The sequence below is a fragment of the Cricetulus griseus genome, assembly GCF_003668045.3.
Source record: "Cricetulus griseus strain 17A/GY chromosome 1 unlocalized genomic scaffold, alternate assembly CriGri-PICRH-1.0 chr1_1, whole genome shotgun sequence".
In the NCBI taxonomy this organism is placed as follows: Eukaryota; Metazoa; Chordata; class Mammalia; order Rodentia; family Cricetidae; genus Cricetulus; species Cricetulus griseus.
The window spans coordinates 216,219,869-216,239,474 of NW_023276807.1; the positions used below are offsets into that span (position 1 = coordinate 216,219,869).

At 44.6% G+C, this 19,606-nt stretch overlaps 1 protein-coding gene across 1 annotated transcript in view; it reads right to left on the minus strand.

Moving 5' to 3' along the window:
* Positions 1-4,734: 4,734 nt before the first annotated feature.
* Positions 4,735-19,606, minus strand: part of Sgcg (sarcoglycan gamma) — a 41,801-nt gene continuing 26,929 nt past the window's right edge. Inside the window, exons 5-8 of the mRNA XM_035452559.1 lie at positions 18,125-18,244; positions 15,169-15,241; positions 8,700-8,823; positions 4,735-5,423 (exon numbers count right to left, since the gene is read on the minus strand). Coding sequence (XP_035308450.1) covers positions 5,250-5,423; positions 8,700-8,823; positions 15,169-15,241; positions 18,125-18,244 — 491 coding nt within the window. The 3' untranslated portion in view covers positions 4,735-5,249. The remainder of the gene's footprint in view (positions 5,424-8,699; positions 8,824-15,168; positions 15,242-18,124; positions 18,245-19,606) is intronic.

Sequence of the window (19,606 nt, forward strand, 5' to 3'; positions counted from 1 at the left end):
GCTTTTCGTATGCAGTGCTCACACTATTTAAATTGTTGGCTTATATTTGATGCAAAGTGCATTGTGTTCCAAGCTATAAGAATGTAGATAGTGAAACTTAAAACATGTAGTGGGTGGCTGAAGCCCATCTACACCCACTGTTATTTTAAATCAGGGAAGGGACAACACCCACACAAATCAGATACACTGAAAACCATGCTATATGTCAGACATTTTACATTCATTTGCTGTTCCCCGAGACAGCTATGGGTGAATTGAGGGAGAGCTCTGCCATCACAGCTCTGCCCTATCATAAGAACTTGGCAGCCTTCAGAAAACAATGTGTGTCTGTCTTAGTAAATGACTTCTGTCTTAGGGTTCTATTGCTGTGAAGAGACACCATGACCACAGCCACTCTTTCAAAGTAAAACATTTAATTAGAGCTTGTTTACAGTTTCAGAAGTTTAGTCCATTAAAGCTTGCTTGAGGATTCAGAAAGACTAGTCAGCCACAAGTCATAGATGCCAGGCACAGACCTTTAATCCCAGCAGCCAGAAGCTAGGAGGTGGTGGTACACACCTTTAATTCCAGGATTTAGGATTAAGAGGTAAACGGATGTCTCTGAGTTCAAGGCCACCCAGGGATATATGAGATTGAATCAGTCTAAAATTAGAGTAACAGACCACATGCCTTTAATTCCAGCACTAGATGGGTATAAAGGATAGGAGCAGGGTCTTCAGTAGTCAGTAGAGCATTCATTCTCCAGCCACACTGAAGACAGGAGCATTCATTCTCCAGCCATGCTGAGGAGAGGTTACAGTCTGAGGCTTGGAGAGAGCTCGTGGAGACAGGACCAGCCCATTCAGCCTGAGGTAGAGGTAAGAAACTAGTGGCCAGCTTGAAGTTTGAACCCCATTATCAGTTCCTGGGTCTTTTATTAATTCGGGTTACACAGGAAGTTGACAGCATGCAAGCAGACATGATGCTGGAGAAATAGATAGGGTTCTACATCTGCATCCACAGGCAGCAGGAAGAGGGAGCCACTGGGCCTGGATTGGACATTTGAAATCCCAAAGCCCACCCCCAGAGACACACTTCCTCCAACAAGGCCACACCTACCCAGCAAGGCCACACTTTCTAATCTCTCTCAGGTAGTACCACTCTGATGACCAAACATTCAAATGTATGAGCCTATGGGGGCCAGTCTTCTTCAAACCATCAGAGTGTCCATTTCACAGGATGCTATCAGAGGTGGAGCCTGGATTCTGTTATGTTCATTGGGCTATAAAACCACTGCCTGTGCAACCATTTTCTCCAGCTCTGCCATCCACAGCACATGTGACTTGTCTTCTAGGCTCAGCTGGGTTCCACTTCACATATGCTGCTGTCCTTGGTGGCTGTCTCATGGTACTGGCATCTCCAAAATTCTGGGCTGCACTTGGGCTGTACCTTCATCAGTAGCCTTTGCTGGGCTCTCCTTGGGGATCCTGACCCTGTCATGTGGTGTCAAACCTCAATTTCTCTTTATGCCCTCTTTAACTACTGGGACGTCTACTGCAATTGAGGCTGCAGCTTCACCAATGGCCTCTCCTGGTACCAAGCCTCAGATGTTCTCAATGACCTCTTCATGCTTTGGAGAAGAGACCTGGGAGACTCTTACACATTACCAAGTTCAAGTTCACCTGCCAGCACAGGTACAGCCTGGCCCCTCTGAATCACAGCTTCTGTGTGCTGAGTGTAACGAGAGAGAGAGAGAGAGAGAGAGAGAGGGGGGGGGCGGAGGCAGAGGCATAACTGAAGCAAAATCTTGTAGGAAATGTTTCCTCTTTCCTCGGGGTCAGCACACACAGAAACTGTGATCTGGAGTGTGGCAAGGCTCTTCCAGAAGATTTGCCTCGGTGATGCTGTGGTCTCTTCTTAGTCACAGTTGATTCTTCAGGCCCCTATGACCAGTATTTATTGTCCCAGCAAAGCAAAGCTTTCACCTGAGTGGTTTTTAACTCAAAAGTACATAATCAGCCCTGATAAAGTCTTTAAAGGACTCTCAGACTCCCTCTGAAGCTTCACACTGCTCTCTCTCAGTCTCATCATCTGAGTTCCCACCACAGTTCATTAAGCCTTGGACTCTCAGTGGCTTTTCTAGCCCAATGTTCCAATGCCCGTCCACAATCTTCCCAAAACATGTGACCTGGTCTGTCACAAAAATAACCCCTTTTGTTCATTTCTGCCTCAGTTTCTAATGCTGTGGTGAAACACCATGACCAAAAGCAACTCGTGGAGGAAAGAGTTTATTTCAGCTTACATGTCCCCATCATAATCTGTCATGAAGGAAGTCAGGGCAGGAACTCAAATCAGGAAACTGGAGACAGGAACTGAAGCAGAGACCATGGAAGAGCAGTGCTTATTGGTTTGCTTTCCATGACTTGCTCAGATCTCTTTCTTATAGAACCCAGGTAAAGGGCTGGCAACACCCCAGTGGGCTGGGCCCGCCCCCATCAGTCACAAATTTAAAAAATGCCCTCTAGGCTTGTTTACAAGCCAATGTTTTTTCTTTGCTTTTGAGATTATAATGTAATTACATCGTTTCTCTTCCCTTCCTATGAATCCTCAGATATACCCCTCCTGGCTCTCTCTCAAACTCATAGTTTCTTTCAGTCTCATAGCAAACTCTGATCTTTGGCTCCTATAATCTTTCTGTCCTCAGGGCAATCTTATGAAAGGATTTTCTCAGGTCTGATTCTGTCATCTAATATAACACTACCTTGTGTCAAGTTGACAAAAAGAAACCTAGAACCAAGCATTAGCCTTTATAAGCATAGGTGTGTTCTAGGTATGTTCTTGAATGTGAGACAAATTTAATTATAAGATATCTATATTTTGTATTACGATCCATCTGAAGTTTTTGGTCCTAACAAAGGATAAAGTATTTATCACTCCAGAGAATGGACTCTATGCAAAATATCTTCTGAGTATAAAGCCAAGGAACACAAAATTAAACATTTTATTCATAACTTTTATTCTTTTTTTTCTGTGTGTGTGCTTGAGTACACACTAGTACCAATGTGTGTCTGCCTGCACAGGCTCAAGATTTTTATGCCAGGAATCTTCCTTGATTGCTCTACCATTTTTGAGGCAGGGTCTCTCAGTAAAACCCAGAGCTCCCTGGTAGGGCTAGTCTCACCAGCTAGCTTACTCTGGGCATTCCACCTCTGCATTCCAAGGCTGGTATTACAGGCAGATGGCTACATCCACCTGCCATTTAGTGGGTTCTGGGCATCTGGACTCCAGCCCTCTGAGCCACCTCCCCAGATCCTATCTTCCATCCTCATGCTTCTCCTTTGGCCTCACTTTACCATCGGAGCCTTTGTGGACTTGTATGAGAACAAAGTTTACTTATAAATGTGATCCTGTGTTAGGTCATGTGGGCTTGAAGACATTGGTTAGGCAAAAGCATGGGACAGCAGAGTAAATAATGACAAAATAGATGACTGACTGACCTTGACAGGAGACATTTCACAGAAATCAGAGATTAAAAACAAAAATCAATATTTAACCCAAATGAAAATGCTCATGGCTGTGACACAGGAGCAGTGTCCATGCAGGTGTTTGCTCCAGACTCACAGGGAGCACTGTATTTTAACTTTGTTGTTTCCTGTGTGCTGTGTGATAGTCCTTAAAATGGGCTTTGGAAGAGAGCATTAGATAAGCACCTTATTAAAACTGCACTAAAAGAGTTCACTTTCCTTCTTTCTCCTGACTCTAAGATGAGAAGGCACGTTTGGCTGCGTTAGTGTTACAGATCTGTGGGCGGGAAGCTGCAGGACAGCTAGGTGGTCTCACTCCATCTTAAACTGTCTGAGATTCTTCTATAGCTGGTCAAAACAAGCAACTTCCATCACCTTCCCTTGAATGATGGGCATTTTGAAAAGACTTAACACTTTTTAAATTATGTGTACTTGTATGTGTCTGTGTTGGGGTCTGGGCATGTGAGTGTGGGTGCTGGTGGGGACAAGAGGTGTCAGGGACCCCTGGACCTGCAGTTACAGGCAGTTGTGAACCACTTTAATGAGTGCGGGAAGCAAACCTGGCCCTCTGCAAGGCGAGTGTGCGCTCTTAACCACTGAGCCATTATCTCAGGATCCAGGATGGACATTTTCATTGTCAGTGAGTGGCCTCCACAGAGACCTAGGTAGGTACTGTTTTGTTTTTATCAACCTATGCAACAGTGGGCACTGTATGCATTCACACACTGCATGACTGCTTCCATGTTGCTGCACCCAGCCTCCTCTGTAGAAGTTGCATGGCTACTTCAGTGCAGCTGCACCCAGCCACCCCCCCCCACACACACACACACTGTTTGTGGAAGTCAGCACAAGGCCTGGAAGGCAGAAGCTCTCCACTCCCTATGGTCCTGGGAGACAAAAGCCCTTGGATACCTGCTAAATGTGTCAATTAGGTCATACATCTATACACATAGCTATCATAGTTGGTGCTTTGGGTGGAGTGAGTATATCAGAGTCATCAGAGATCTCCAAGTGAAAATGGCCATACCAATTTAAGGTCAAATTTTTAGTTAATCTCAGTAGTTACCTGGCACCCTGTGCCTTATGACTGACTGGCCTGAATCTTTGTCACCAATAATTTGAGGAAAATTAATTAATTAATTAATTAATTAATACCTTAGAATATTAATACTTTATGAGCATTAAGGAAAGTAACACATTTTGAAACTCTGGTCTGAAAACCAATGTCATTTTTTATTGCTTATTGGTATGTATATAAAAAGCATGACTAATTTTGTGTAATTTCTTCCCCTAACTACATATTAACAATCTATCAACTTCAAACTCCCTTCAAGCCCTGGATCTCTCTTGGTAAAACCTGACACATTGCACTTGGCTAAAGGGAGCACTTGAGGCTTAACGTAAAGGAAGGGCTGTGCAGAATTGGTGCATTTTAGAATCCACCAGTCAGTGTGTGAGGAGATAGATGTCTGCTATTGAGTACTTCCAGACAACAGTTCAACACGAGAGATGTGGAAGGTGGCCAGAAAGATGAAAATCCAGCGACTAAGTTCTTGACATTTCTTTGTGCCATGCTGAAAACAGACACTTTAGGCCCAACGGTTCCAAGGACACATTCCCCATGCAATCTTCTAAGTGCTTTAGCAGTGAGTCTTCCAGCTCCCACCCAGATGCTGGGGACATGAAGGCTGAGGCCACAGCTCTCAGCTCACCGAGATAACAGCTGTTCTGCAGAAGAGGTAGTGGTCAGAGACAGATGTGACTGTGTTCCTCGCAGGTGGTGGCCTCATCAGCCGCAGACAGGTACAGCTTCCCATCGGGACACACACAAATCTCATAGAATCCCTCAGAGCTGCCAGAGGGACCCGGTGTCCCCTGCTCCAACTTGGGCAAACCCACAGTTTCAGCATCAAGCACCAGCTGTTTGAGAGAAAGTGGGATATGAATGAACTGTACCAAGGGATAATCCCAGCTCTGTAGCTGGGTACCTGCCTATACTTGAGTCCTCTCAAAATGGCCTCTTCCATTCTTTGTGCAGACTGGGCAGACAGCTCCTCCAGTGTGCAAAGATGCCCTATTTTCTCTTTTACTCCCCAGCTGGGAAAACTGATCAATTGTTTTACAGTTAGTTCAGTAAACTAGATTGCTTTTCAATTCTGTTGTGGAACATAGTTTAAGATGTATTACATTCATTTATGCTGTGGAAGATCTGTTTAATGATACAAAGATCATGTGTTGCATTCTTTTATGTTGCATTTGTTTAACTCTGTGAAGCTGTGTTACTTTGCCTGCCTAAAACACATGACTGGTCTAATAAAGCGCTCAATGATCAATAGCTAGGCAGGAGAAAGGATAGGTGGGGCTGACAGGCAAAGAGAATAAATAGGAGGAGAAATCTGGGAAGAGAGGATCGAGTTGTAAGAAAAGGAGAAGGAGAAGGACGTTAGGGATCAGCCACTCAGGTAGACAGCCAGCCACAGAGTAAGAAGTAACTAAAGGTATATAAGATAAAGATAAAAGCCCAGAGGCAAAAGGTAGATGGGATAATTTAAGAAAAGCTGGCTAGAAACAAGCCAAGATAAGGCCAGGTCATTCATAAGTAAGAATAAGATTCCATGTTTTTATTTGAGAGCTGGTTGGGGGCCCCCAAAGAACTAAGAGTAAAAAGAACCAACTACACACTCCAAAAAAAATGCCTTTTGAAGTTTTTGAAGTTACTTAACAAAACCGACAGAATTTCTATACCAATTCACACTTGTGATCACACTGAGGTTATGCTAAATTATCTCCTTCCCATCGGGATAACATGAAATTCACAGAAATGGGTTCATCCTTATTTTTGCCTGTGGATGTCCAACTTTATCCTGACTTTATCTGTGATTTTTTTCCTAGGAGACAACTGATTTCTTTCACCTTACCAGCTGGCAACCATTCCCTAAACTCTTAACATTATTTGAAACCATTCCATCTTCTACTAAATGCTGAATGCAGTATGCCTGAAGACTAAAGCTAGTACAAGCGCCATGGAAACCACTGGGTTTGTTAAATAGCATAAGCAAAGAGCCATTGATGAGGCAGGGGAACCATTCTCCTAGGGACATGAGAACTGTCCTGGGGCAGCTTGCCCCTTCCTCCCAACACTCCCTTGTCAAAAGGAAGTTACAGTGCTTTGTAGGTTGGCATAGTGTCTTCATTGTCAACCAGCTTAGAGCTCTCTTTAATTCCGAAAGCTCTCACCCATGAATTCCCTTCTAATGAGCTGCTGGAGCACTGCTAGCTGCAGGACAGACAGCTTGCACTGTGTGGCCTTGCATAGCAACAGAGCAGAGGCAGTCCAGTGGGCACCATGCCATGCCAGGCAATCTTTGAGTACTTTTTCTCCCCTGGGAGGCTGTTACCTAGGCCTCTCTGCCCTGTCCTGTATTGTGGTTAGTAGGTTAATTTGTCCAGCCATTTCTTTTCCTCCACTGACAGCCCATATTGTTTTGCTGTCAGCATGTTAGGCTGGAGTCCAAACATCTATCCTCACTCTGTCCATGGGGAATGGCAGCTGGAATTATAGGTCCTACTGTGTGTTACCTGCAGAAATGCTGCCTTATTCACAGAAGGAAAGATGACCATTTAAAAACATAAGCTTTGTGCAGTGTCTGGTGATACTGTCTCCATAGTAACTGAAGCCTTGTGCAGTGTGTGATACCATGTCTCCATAGTAACTGAAGCCTTGTGCAGTGTGTGGTGATACTGTCTCATAGTAACTGAAGCTTTGTGCAGTGGGTGGTAATACTGTGTTTCCATGGTAACTAAAGCTTTGTGCAGTGTGTGGTGATGCCATGTCTCCATAGTAAGATTACAAAATCCTTGACTCCATCTCTAACTTGGCCAGCTCTGGATCTCACAAGCTCCTAAGTTTCAGTTTGTGGATAACTTTCATGTCCTCCCTGTGGGTGCTCATTGACTAGCTTCTGTCCACATACTTTAAGTGGCTTCTCATGACCTTCTTTAGGACAGCACCATGCATCCTAACTACATTTTCCTATTCATGTTAAATGAAGGTCATTTCAAAATGTTACATTAGTGCCTAGAGACCACAAGACATGATTAAGCAAGTATTTCCCCCATTTGTGTAACAAGGAGACAGGCACAGAGGACCAGCTAACTTTACAGAATTCAAATACCTGTCTGAATTAGAGGACTGATGACCCACAGGGGCCCAGGCTTCCAGACTTGCAACTCTCCTGTACCCAACACTCCTTGTACTGTTACTTTATAGTCTCTGCTAACTATCCCTGGTGCAAGCCTGGGGCAGAGCTTGGGAGGAAGCATGTAACTATGCACCCCACTGTGCTAGTGATGTAGAACAACACTACACACACACACACACACACACACACACACACACACACACGGGAAACAGGAGTGTAAGTGCACACAGCTATACCTACACTACGAAAGGACATTATGGTGGGGCTGTTTCAAGAGACTTCATGAGCCTATGCATTATATGAACAGAGAATCAAGGTTCCAATCTGTGCAATATGTTCTACAATGGTTACAATCAGCTTCCACCCCAACCTGTCACCTTTCTGTGGACTCCAGAGGCAGCCTGGAATTCCTGATCTCCCCACTGACTGAAGCTGAGCTTTTGCCTTCTTTCAATAAAGAAAGTTCTGCAAATCATGGTGTAGGGTGTGTCTATTCTACTGTCATTCTGGACTTGAGTCTGAGAAAGCAGCCTTTACTGTACTTGACCTTTGGAAAAATACTTGTTTTTCCTTGTTCATGTTATTTTGCACTCAATTCTGTACAAGCAGGCAGAGTGCTCTGGGCAACAAAAGGGGACAGTTGTTGTTGATACATAACCCCATGCTGTGAAACACTGAGTCACTAGGAAATGCAAAATTCGATGTCTGCATGTCCCACATGTCTGCAGTGCATTTTCACAACTGAAAATACCAAGTGACTTGGTGATGCAGAATACAGTGTAAGAAAGTGAGCCCACTATGGAATGAATGTAATCCTTCTGTGACCCTTTCCAATCCTCACGTGTGCTCAGTTCTTACCCCACACTGTCTGTGCTACGCCTGTCATCCTGTTTTATCACTAGCCGGCAGAAGGTTAGCATACTGACACCCTGGTGGATGCAGCACTCGGGTGCCTCATCAGCACAGAGAGTCAGAGCTCTGTCCTTGAACTCACCACTCCATCACTACTCTGTAAGATGACGTCCATTTGAGAAAGGGCCTCCATTTTCCCAGTGTGAGCTTTAATGTGAACCCCCCTTGGGGCATCCATGCTTAGACTCCGGGTTGGGGATTCTAACCTGAAATGAGAAAAAAATAAATGTTAGAAAAATAAATGTTGAGCTGGGGACAACAGCCAAGACGCTTCAATCCCAAGCTGCTCAGAGCCTGAGTTGGGAGGGTGGCTCTGGTGGGCAGTTCTGAGCCAGGGAGGACAAACAGCCTGAAGGAGGACAATAAACTACCATATCAATCCTTCAGCATGCGGTCTAATATAGAAAGTGTCACTAACAAGGGACGTAGATACTCCAAGAGACTTTGACGTCACTCTGGATGTTGACCTGCTCTATCTCATACATCTAGAAATGAGTGTTGTAGTTTTCTCACTACTGCTGTGATATAACACTGACCAAAAGCAACCAGGGGAAGAAAGGGCTTTTTTTTTCAGCTTGCAGCTTACAGTCCATCGCTGAGGGAAGCCAGGGCAGGAACTCGAGGCTTGAACTCCCAGAGAAATGCTGTCCACGGACTCTCTTTCCATAGTTTGCTCAACCTGCTTTCTTACATGGGCTGCCTGCCTAGGGATGGCATGCCCATGGTGGGCCAGGTCCTCCAGAATCAATCATCGATCAAGAAATACCCCACAAAAAGTTCACAGGTTTATTTGATGAAGGCAGTTCCTCAATTGAGGGTCCCTCTTCCGAGGTAACTCCAGTGTGTGTCTAGTTGACAGCAACTATCCTACACAGTGAGTAACAGAGAAATAAGTGTCCTACCAATGACAGCCTATGAAATTAGTGCCCTCTGTCCACAGCTACAATCAGCAGCAGCTGTTACCTTGTGTAGAAGACCATACCATAGGTGAACAGCTTAAACAACAATACTATTTAGTTATTGTCCAGACTCACAAGGAAGGAACAAAAGAGACAGGTTTAAGGACAAATATATTTGCTACACATTCCCATGAGATCAGAAAATTTGGCCTAGCTTTCACTTCTTAAAAAAATCTTTTGAAATTGTCTTCTACATGTGTGTATGATCACGCATGCATATGTTCTCATGATCTCACACTCTCAACACACAGTAGAGAGCATGTGTGTGCACATACATGTAGGTGGAGACCAGCAGACAACCTGTGGTATTGGTCCTTAGCAACAGTCCACTTTTAATTTTTCTGAGATGTGGTCTCTCATTGATCTGGAGCTCACTGATTAGGGAAGGCTGGATGGCCACCGTGCTTCAGGAACATGCTACAGATGTTCCTGCCACTTCCTCACACCATGGTTACAGGCACACATACCACTGTCCCTGATTCCTTTATGTGGTTTTATGGACGGAACTCAAGTTATCGTGCCTGCCTGGCAAGTACTCTACCGACAGCTATCTTCCAGCTTCCCCTCTAAAAGTCTCTTTAAGTTCAGCCTGATCTGAGGGCAGCTGGGAGGATTTCTTTTGAAAATGCTGAAATAATGAGGTTAGGAGACAGGGTGTTTGTTGGCCCCACCTGGCTTTGGATCAGTCTCTCCTGGGATTGCACTGAACCTAAGAACCATAAATATATGTGCCAGAAAGTATCTGTTGTTTGCCTCTGTCTGGAAAAGGATGGATTCCACCAGAGGGCACAATGCAGTTGTTGGTCAGCAGCCCAGCCACACAGCTACAGCCTGATTTCACAGAAACCTGTAAATATAGGACCAGTCAGAGGGACAACAGGCAGGAAAAGCTGTGTGGTCCAGGAACTGTGCCTGCTGTGGGATGGCACCAGCCTCATGAGGATTAGGAAGGAGTGGCATGCTTTTGGAAGGGCCCTAGGAATGAATTTAGTGGAGGCTTTTCAGTGCTGGGGGTGAAACCCAGGACCTCACGCCTGCTGAGCAAGGTGCACTTGACCTTTGCACCTTTCCCCCAGCCCTGGAGAGACTTTTAAATCAGATGGATACATGTTTAATTGAAATTCCTGTCTTGTTTTTATTTATTCCTACATTTAATTAGCATGTATTACTTGTACAAAGAAATAGGTTTTGTTATGACCTTTTGCACACATATAATGTACTCTGATCATATTCACCTCCCATTACCCTCTTTTTAGCACCCTGTACTCTCCATCACTATGTATAACAGAAGACAAAATTTCACTTTTGTTCATACACTGGAGCATGTCAAATCTGAGTACTGAATATGTTGAAATCTTGCTTTGAATGCAAGAATACCCTAAAGGACATATATGGGGTTTGCTGGTCTAATCAGGTTTGACACTGTTTGACACTGGTGAATCTTCACTTGCTTGCTCTGGCTGCTTGTTCATGTATCTGGGTCATGGGTGCTCTGCTGTGACCTGTATTTTTCTCACTTGGAAGGAAAAACACTGAAGCAACTCCCATAGTTGCTGCATTTCAGGCAAATCCTGTGTGGCTTTGACAGTCTTGGTGAAGAAGTGTAGATGGGTCTGTTTCCTAAGATCAGTTACTAAGTGCAGATAAAGCATGATCCAAACCACTAAAACGCTGGGGGGCGGGGGCGGCGCTCTGGGGAAGGCTCTGGAATGGGTGCCAGGGAGGCATGGAGTCTTTGGCATTCTAGTGAAGTCTATGGATTTAATACTTTCCACACATAAAATAAAACAGAACTGCAGAGGACATTGCAGACTTTCAAGTGCAAGAATGACATATTCAAAATCATGAGGTAGTGATTTAAGAGCTTATTGAGCTACACATTTGGTAAAATTTAGCAGTGGGTTTTGCAAGAATTAAAATTCTGATGCAGAGGCCAGACGGCATATTGAGACACCCGCCACAACTTTCAAATGAAATACCTCTGACTCCTATTGGTGAGGTCACCGAGGATTGTGGCTGTAAGTCCCTAAAGGGTATGTGGAACTCCAGCTGCAAATCCATGAAAATACGGAAGGCTTTTCCCAGCCATGGTCACTAAGGCACCAAACCTCATTCCCCCATCTCCCAAGGAGTTCAAAGAGCAGAAGCAAAGGACTGCACACCTCTAGACAACAAGGAAGACACACTGAGAGCTAAGGGTTCTGACATTCCAGAATCATAAAAGCAGTGGGAACCCCTCAGATTGAAAAAGATCTCCCGCTGAGATCAAGGGAGAGACCAGATGTTCTCAGAGCTCCCTCCCCTCTCCCCCCCACCCCGCCCCCGCCAGGAAAGACAAGGAACCTAGGTCTGTGTCCTTGCCAAGGGGTGGACTTGCTGCCAGGGCCTCTAAGGAGTTAAGGTTTCTGGTCCTGGGACCTTGGCCTTTCTCCCTGGAGAGACCAGAGTTATCAATTCCAGGCTACTGTGTGCTCAATCTGTGACATACTTAAGATATGTTTTCCCCTTGTGCAACCTTGCTTCATTAGCTTGCTGCTGACTTCATCCCATGTGTGACAGCTTTCTGCTATCTCTGACCTCCCTCCCTGCCCCACACCCACCTGCAAACTGTATATAAGATGCTGCAATTCTATTAACTTGCTTGGCATAAACCATCAGCATATGCAGCATTTCCTGGTCCCAACTTTTCTATATTCTTTATTTTCTCATCCCTGGCCAGCCCCCTTTGGGTCCTGTCACCCAAGAACAACTTGGTGGTCCCGGTCAGTCAGCAATATCCCCAGATAGGTTAAAACACACCCACCCCCACACCACACAGATCAGTGAGATGAATAAAAAAGTCTTTAAAGGATTCTGAAAGAAAGAAAAGTAGGTTTTTTTATAGAAAATCAAAATGTTCCAGAATGAATATCTTTAAAGACACTGTTTTTTATTGTAAATTGTGTGTGTGTGTGTGTGTGTGTGTGTGTGTGTGTGTGTGTGCGTGCGTGCGCGCGTGCGTGCGCGATCGCGTTCATGATTGTGAGCACACATAAGTGGCCTTGGAGGCTAGAAGAGGGCATCAGACCCCCTAGAACGAGGATTACAGACTGTTGTGAGCTGCCATGTGAGTGCTGGAAATGGAACCCAGGTCCTTTGGAAGATGAGCCCCCTCTCCAGCCCATGCACTTATTTTTCTTATCCAGTACTTATCCAGAGAGAGAGAGAGAGAGAGAGAGAGAGAGAGAGAGAGAGAGAGAGAGAGAGATTTTGTGTGTGCGGTGGTGGGGGTTGCATGTCCATCTGTTTGTCTGTGTTTGCCATGTGTGTGGTTTCCTCAGTAGGCTAGAGGAGGGGATTGGATCCCCTGGAGCTGGAGTTACCGTTGGTTTGTGAGCTGCTCGTGGGGCTATCTATATTAGGTTAGCAGAGGTGGGGACACCTGCTCACTGAGTGTGGCCTCATTTCCTGGGGCCAGTCCTAGGCTGAACAAAATGGATCAAGTGAGCTGAGCACAGGCACCCATCCCTATCCACTTTCTAATTGTGGGCTGAGAAATCAGACCAGCCGCTTCAGGCATGGCTGGCCCCGACTTCCCATGAGCTGATGTAACCCTTTTCTTCCCTGAGTATTGTGTCAGGGTAGTCTATCACAAAGACAAGAGAAAAAATTAGGGCAGCACCCAATGAGAAACGCAAGGTAAAACAGCATCATGGCTATATATGATCCCAGCCAGAACAGTGACCAAAGAAAACAAAGTCCCCTTTGCCTAGGTGGGCCACTGTGTCAAGATAAAACTGAATATCTCTTTCCCAGCCACCAGTAGTTGGGGCCCAAAAGAGACAGCAGAATATGAAAACTCTTCAGTCTCTCTTAGGGTGGTGATGTCTGCCAACATGTGTGTGAAAGTCTTTAAATAAAGAGGTAGGAAGTTCAGGACCCAGGCACCTGAGACTCAGTGTCTTGCCACTCCACATGCCCTGCAGCACAGATGCCCATGCTTTGCTCTGAAGAAACAATACAGTAAGAAAAATGAAGAGGGGACTACAGAATACGCTAGCCTTTTGACCAAGAAAATGAAGGAAGCTAGAGAAATACCCCAGGAACAGATTACCAAGAGACCTGGACTGTTGTGACTGAGAGCTTCTATTTCTAAATCAAGTCAAAAATGAAAGTCATATTAAAGACTATAAAGCAGCAAATAAATGGTCAGACCTTGTGGGGAGAAGGGAGAAAGTGATGGCAAAGATCTAGAGAAAGAGGAACACTCCTACAGTGCTGATGGGAATGTAAAGTTGTCCAGTCACCGGAAGTTAACATGGAAGTTCCTGAAAGTAGAGCAACCACATGACCCAGCTCTGCTGCACCTCAGTATGTCCCCAAAGGACCCTGCCAGCACACTGCAGGGACATTTCAACATCCATGTTTATTGCTATTATTATATTGTTATACATATACACAATGGATCTTTATTCATTGTAAAGAATGCAGTTATGGCATTGGTAGGAAAAATAGATAGGACTGCAGATCATGTTAAGTGAAAAAAGCCAGATGCTTTGTGATCGTGATCACAGTGATCGTGCTTTCTCTCATGTCACATGACAATAGAAGAAGGATGCTGGGAGAGGATAGGGAGAACAAGGGAGGGTAATGGAGAGGAAAAGAAAGATAAAAAAGCCACATGTAATACCATGCGCAGTCACTGTATGTGATACAAAAACAGAATGGAACTAACAATTTCAGGAGGGAGGGAGACAAGTGTGAAGGGAAACAGAACTACTTAAGGGGGGTGGAATTTCAGTTCAAAAAGAGATGGACTGTGACAATGGTTCAAAAACACTTGGGATGTCCTCAATGCCACTGAACTGCACACTAAAAATGGTTAAGAGGTTTGTTTATGAATAATGTAAATTTTTATCATAGATACCAAAGTACATGCACACACATACACACAAACACACACACACACACACACACACACACACACAGGAGGGCACCTGTAATTTGAGTAAATTGGCACTTTCAAGAATGCTTATTTCAAAGTCTATGTGGGGCACTGTTCTCTTCCACGAGGCTTTGGCTTCTTTTCAGGTGGGGTTGGGATGGATGCCATAACAAAAGGGACCCCCTTAGAGGGAAGAGTTTGTCAAAAGCCTGGGGTAGGAAGGGGTAGTAGAGGCTAAGTCTGAGAGACATGTGAGGGAGAGGAGTGCCAGGCACAGCCCTACCCATGTAGGGCCCTGAGCACCACCTATCCCCCCACGGCTGATGTGGGAGCAACAGAGCATTTCAAACAGTGTCCACTGAGCAATGTCTCTCTGACAGAAGTGGGATCAGCAGACTCCCACAGTCCCATGGAGCCTGAACAGAGGCAGTGGGGACAAGAGAGGAAGAGCCATGGAACCATAACAAAGTTTAGACCCAACAGGGTTTTGGATTTGTTTTGGGTTCTAATAAGTAATAACCAGTTAGTTACATGCTGAAAGCCCTGATAGTAAAGGGGACTAAGGCAGAACTGATCTGGGGACACTGTGAGCATCTGCCTCATTGTGTGAGGCACACCTCATTGTTTGTTATAAGAAAGTTTGATTATATTGGAAGCAAACTCCTTACCTAAGGTCTTCAAATGGGTCAGCTCTGACAAGGGGTGTCTCCACTGAGTGTTCAAAAATAGCTCCTTCCGGCCCTAAACAAAGCCCAGAGACGTATCAGAACAAAATACAAGAAGTGGAGTCAGCCAAATCAAAAGCCAGTCCAGCCAAGAGGCTGAGCATCCCTAATCCCAGAATCCAGAGTTTTTGAGGATTGGCTTAACCATTGGGAGTAGAAAGTTCAACACTACCTCATGTGATGGGCTGCAATCAAAACACAAGCTCGTGAACCCCGTTATTAGACAGATGATCACCTTCAAGCTACAGATACTAGTCATTAGAGTGAAAAAATAAACAACTCATGTCGACATTGTATCTACCAAGTATTTTTCAGTAATACTAAGTTGGTGTGTGTGTGTGTGTGTGTGTGTGTGTGTGTGTGTGTGTGTGTGTGTGTGTGTGTGTAGAACAGTTGTGTCTTATGTTATTTGTTTCTAAGGACCAGTTTTAAAATTCTAAACATCTGAAATAGCCCCCTTGTGCTTCCAGAACTAGTATATCCCCCTCAGTCCATTTATCAGAGAACTTGATCACAGGCAAGCCTGTGTGTAGGGTGCAAAGATACAAGGAGCAGGTGACATACTGTTTGTCATATCCTATGTTTAATTATCATTTGAGAACAGTGTTTTGCATTTTAAGTCTGCATGCTATGGGCCTTCATTACCTAAGTAACGAGCCATGTGGGCCGGAAAGCCAGGCTGTGGTTAAAGCACAGCTACTTATCAACCTTAAGGCAGCAGGGAAGACTATGGCACATGGTGGTTAGTGCAAATCTTTCGATAAACAGTCATTTGTGACGTTCAACATTTGCAGGTAAGGACCAGGCAAAGCAGCAGGGCAGACGGCACGGAGCACATGAGAACAGACTATGACACAGAGGTTCTGCAGGGCGACACACATCCGTGGTTCAGGTAATAGTGAAAGTATTTCTTACCTTGAGTTTTATGGGCACATGCACAGATTTTAGCAGCAGCGCTTCATCTAGTCACACCCACTCTCATTTATCCAGGTTTATTTATTCAAATAAATAAGATTTGCCTGGCCTAGGTTCTGCCAGACCAAAGCTTAACTCCTGCCTGGGTCCCACCCATGACTAGACCCCTGACTGGGTCCCTCCCAGGTTTAGGAAACACCCTGCCTGGACCTCACCTATAACCAGGCCCCATCCTCAATCTAGGCACACCCCATGCCTAGGGCATACCCCTGCCTAGGGCACCTTGGTACCAATTTCTGTTACCTAGTTTGTTTTCTATTGCTTTGATAAACACCATGACTAAAATCAACATGGGAGGAAAGGGTTTATTTTAGCTTAAAGTTCCAGGTCCATCACAGAGGGACTTGGGTTTGATGAAATACAAGTGTCTTTTTATACTCTTTTCTCTACAGCCTGCAGCACAATAGTACAATGATACTTTCCCAAGAGCTATGCCGACTTTGTGTATATTAGTCTTGATCCATCAGCAAGAGTAGATTAGTGGTACCAACACTCTCCTACACATCAAGAGACACACCTACCGACAATTTGCATGTAGCTAGTATAGAAATAGCATCAAGGCCAAGAAATCCAATGTTTCCATACAGGTTGTCTTCAACTCATAATGGTGCTATGCTCCAATAACCATGCCATACACTAAAAATATCCCAAGTGGAAGATAACATCTACCTACCAACCATGCCATCTCAGCAGCACAGCCCACTGTAGAGTGAAGCAGTTCAATTGTATTCAAGACTAAGAGGTGTAGTATTGGCCACTGTAGCTGTGCAGCCATAAGGATGGGATGACATAATGCTAGTCCAGAAAATGAATACAATAAAAATTCCAGTTGGAGCCGGGCATTGGTGGCACACACCTTTAATCCCAGCACTCGGGAGGCAGAGGCAGGAAGATCTCTGTGAGTTTGAGGCCAGCCTGGTCTCCAGAGCGAGTGCCAGGATAGGCTCCAATGCTACACAGAGAAACCCTGTCTCGAAAAACCAAAAAAAGAAAAAATTCCAGTTGGTTCCTACTAAATATGTGTTGTGTCTCCCTCATTACAAGGCAGACAAGTTAAACCATATGTATTTTGGGCCATTGGTTTCTATGTCAGATACTTAGCTACTTGCTCTCATACTTACTAAGCAATGTGTGTGTGTGTGTGTGTGTGTGTGTGTGTGTGTGTGTGTGTGTGTACAACCCTCATCGTGTAGCCCAAGTCTCAAATTCATGATCTTCTGCCTCTCTCCTGAGTGTTTAGACTATAGGCACCTGCCTTGCTCCTCCCACCGGCTTCAATTCCTCATCTTTTGCAAACCTAGTATCTTTTATAAGGAAAGGAAGCTGGTGCTTCCTTGGCATAGTCTGCAACATCAGGTCATCACTTTAGGGAGTGCTTGGGAATGATGTATACATCGCAATCAGGGATTGAGTCTCCTTCCTAGGAACACTGCAAGAGAGAATGATGCTACTGTTGATCTTCTGATTAGTGCAGAAAAAATTCTTCTAGGGTCTTAAACACACCTGTCTGCTTGTGCCTCTAGTCTTCCAGAAGCATAGCAAACACGTTTACAACAGGTTCTGAAATGTTTCCCATAGAATTTTTTTATACGGACGGTGAACCCAGTGAGAGCTTGATTCCACTTTAGAATCAACCAGGGAAAGACTGTTTTGTGGGCACATTGGGGTATTCAAGTATCTGGCATTGTGGGGATAAAACAGATATGTGAACTGTACAGAGAGAGGTGTAAGCTGTTGGCTACAGCGACTAGAAAAGAGATAAAGAAGAAAGTGGAAAAAAGCTCTATGAGGTAGGCATCATCTGTCAGGTACAAACTGAATGTCAAAGGAAATGCCAGGAAGAAGCATTTACAGCCAGATGCTTTTCCTTACAGAGTGCAGAGCAGAGCTGTGAACGCAGCTGCAGCCAGTAGTCACCACCTACCCGTTACTCGCAGTCTGCCCGTGCTGACCGTGACACCCTGCTCGTCGGTGGTGAACAGTGGCTTGCCGTCTTCAGAACGGATCTGAAAGTGCTGACTCTGGACTTCTACCATTTGGGGACCTGAAGGGCCAATCAGCACAGGGTATTAGAAGTGCTTGCTGGAAGCAGCATGGGTTCTGTTTTCACAACTGCTGTGTCACTACCAAACCACAGAATGCGGCCGGCTTCCAAGTGTGTCCCACAGCATGCCCCTCCCCATCCCTACCACAATAACAATGCAGAAACTTGTGTTATTGGTTTTGGTGACAGATATAGTTAGGAACTAATATACACAAGAGATGCCAGTGACCCTGGAATGCCTAGCATCATAACTGTAATTTTGCTACTGTTATGAATCATAATGTAAATATCTGTGTTTTCTGATGATCTCAGGCAACCCTGTGTCAAAAGGAAATTCCTTATCATAGGTGACAAAATGGCTACCCATAGTACCTATTGGCATACCAGGAAAGGTGCCTGTTAAAATCAAATAGACCCAGATACATCAACAGGTAGATTAATTAGCTGAATTAGTTCTACATATGATACTCGACCTGTTCCATGTAGAACAAGGAGGTATTATGTGACTTTAAGAGAAAATTGTTGTTTCCATGCAAATCACTTAGGAATCATTAGAGATAACCAGGTTATACTCAAAAAGCAATCAAACAAAAAACAGCAAAACAAAAACTTGCAGAAAAAAACCCAAGATGAAAAATGGCTAGTTCCCATTCTCGCCCTCAACCACCACAGATCATCACCTTTGGCCCTGTGGTTTCTGCTAATTAGTCTTGGCTCTTGCATCATTAATGCCTAAACTAGATGCATACATTTCCATTTGGATGCTATTAAACTGATGGTTACTAGATCTCAATATGTATAGGTACCCACCACAGAGTCAAGGATTTGATTCAGGATACAACTCAAGTGGGGAATGTGAGGGCTAAAATTGTATTTGAAGTTTAAATTACTGTGCTTAAGAGATCTATAAAACAAGAATGCCTCTAACCTGTAAGCCCCACTTGCCCAAGAACAGATAACTTCCTGGAATGCCGGCAGCTGTTGTTCATGTAAGGTAACATGTGTTTTCACTTCTGTAATCAAGGTTGGTTGGCCAACAGCACAGGATGTGCTTGATCACACATAGCAGGAGCTATGTAGACAGGAAGTACATCAGGATTATGCTTGCCCCCTACTGGATGAAGGTGAGGAGTACATAATCTTGTGGGGTTTGCCTTTATGAGCACCTGACTAACCTAATTCCATGCCATTCTCTGGGAACCCTGGGTATGGACCTGGCCAGTGTCCATCAACCTGGCCAGTACTTAATAAAGCTTGTTTTAATTAGATAATGTGGATTTGGTCTTTCTCCTCGCTATTTCCAGGTTTAACACTACCCCCCTCCACACACACACACACACACACACACACACACACACACAC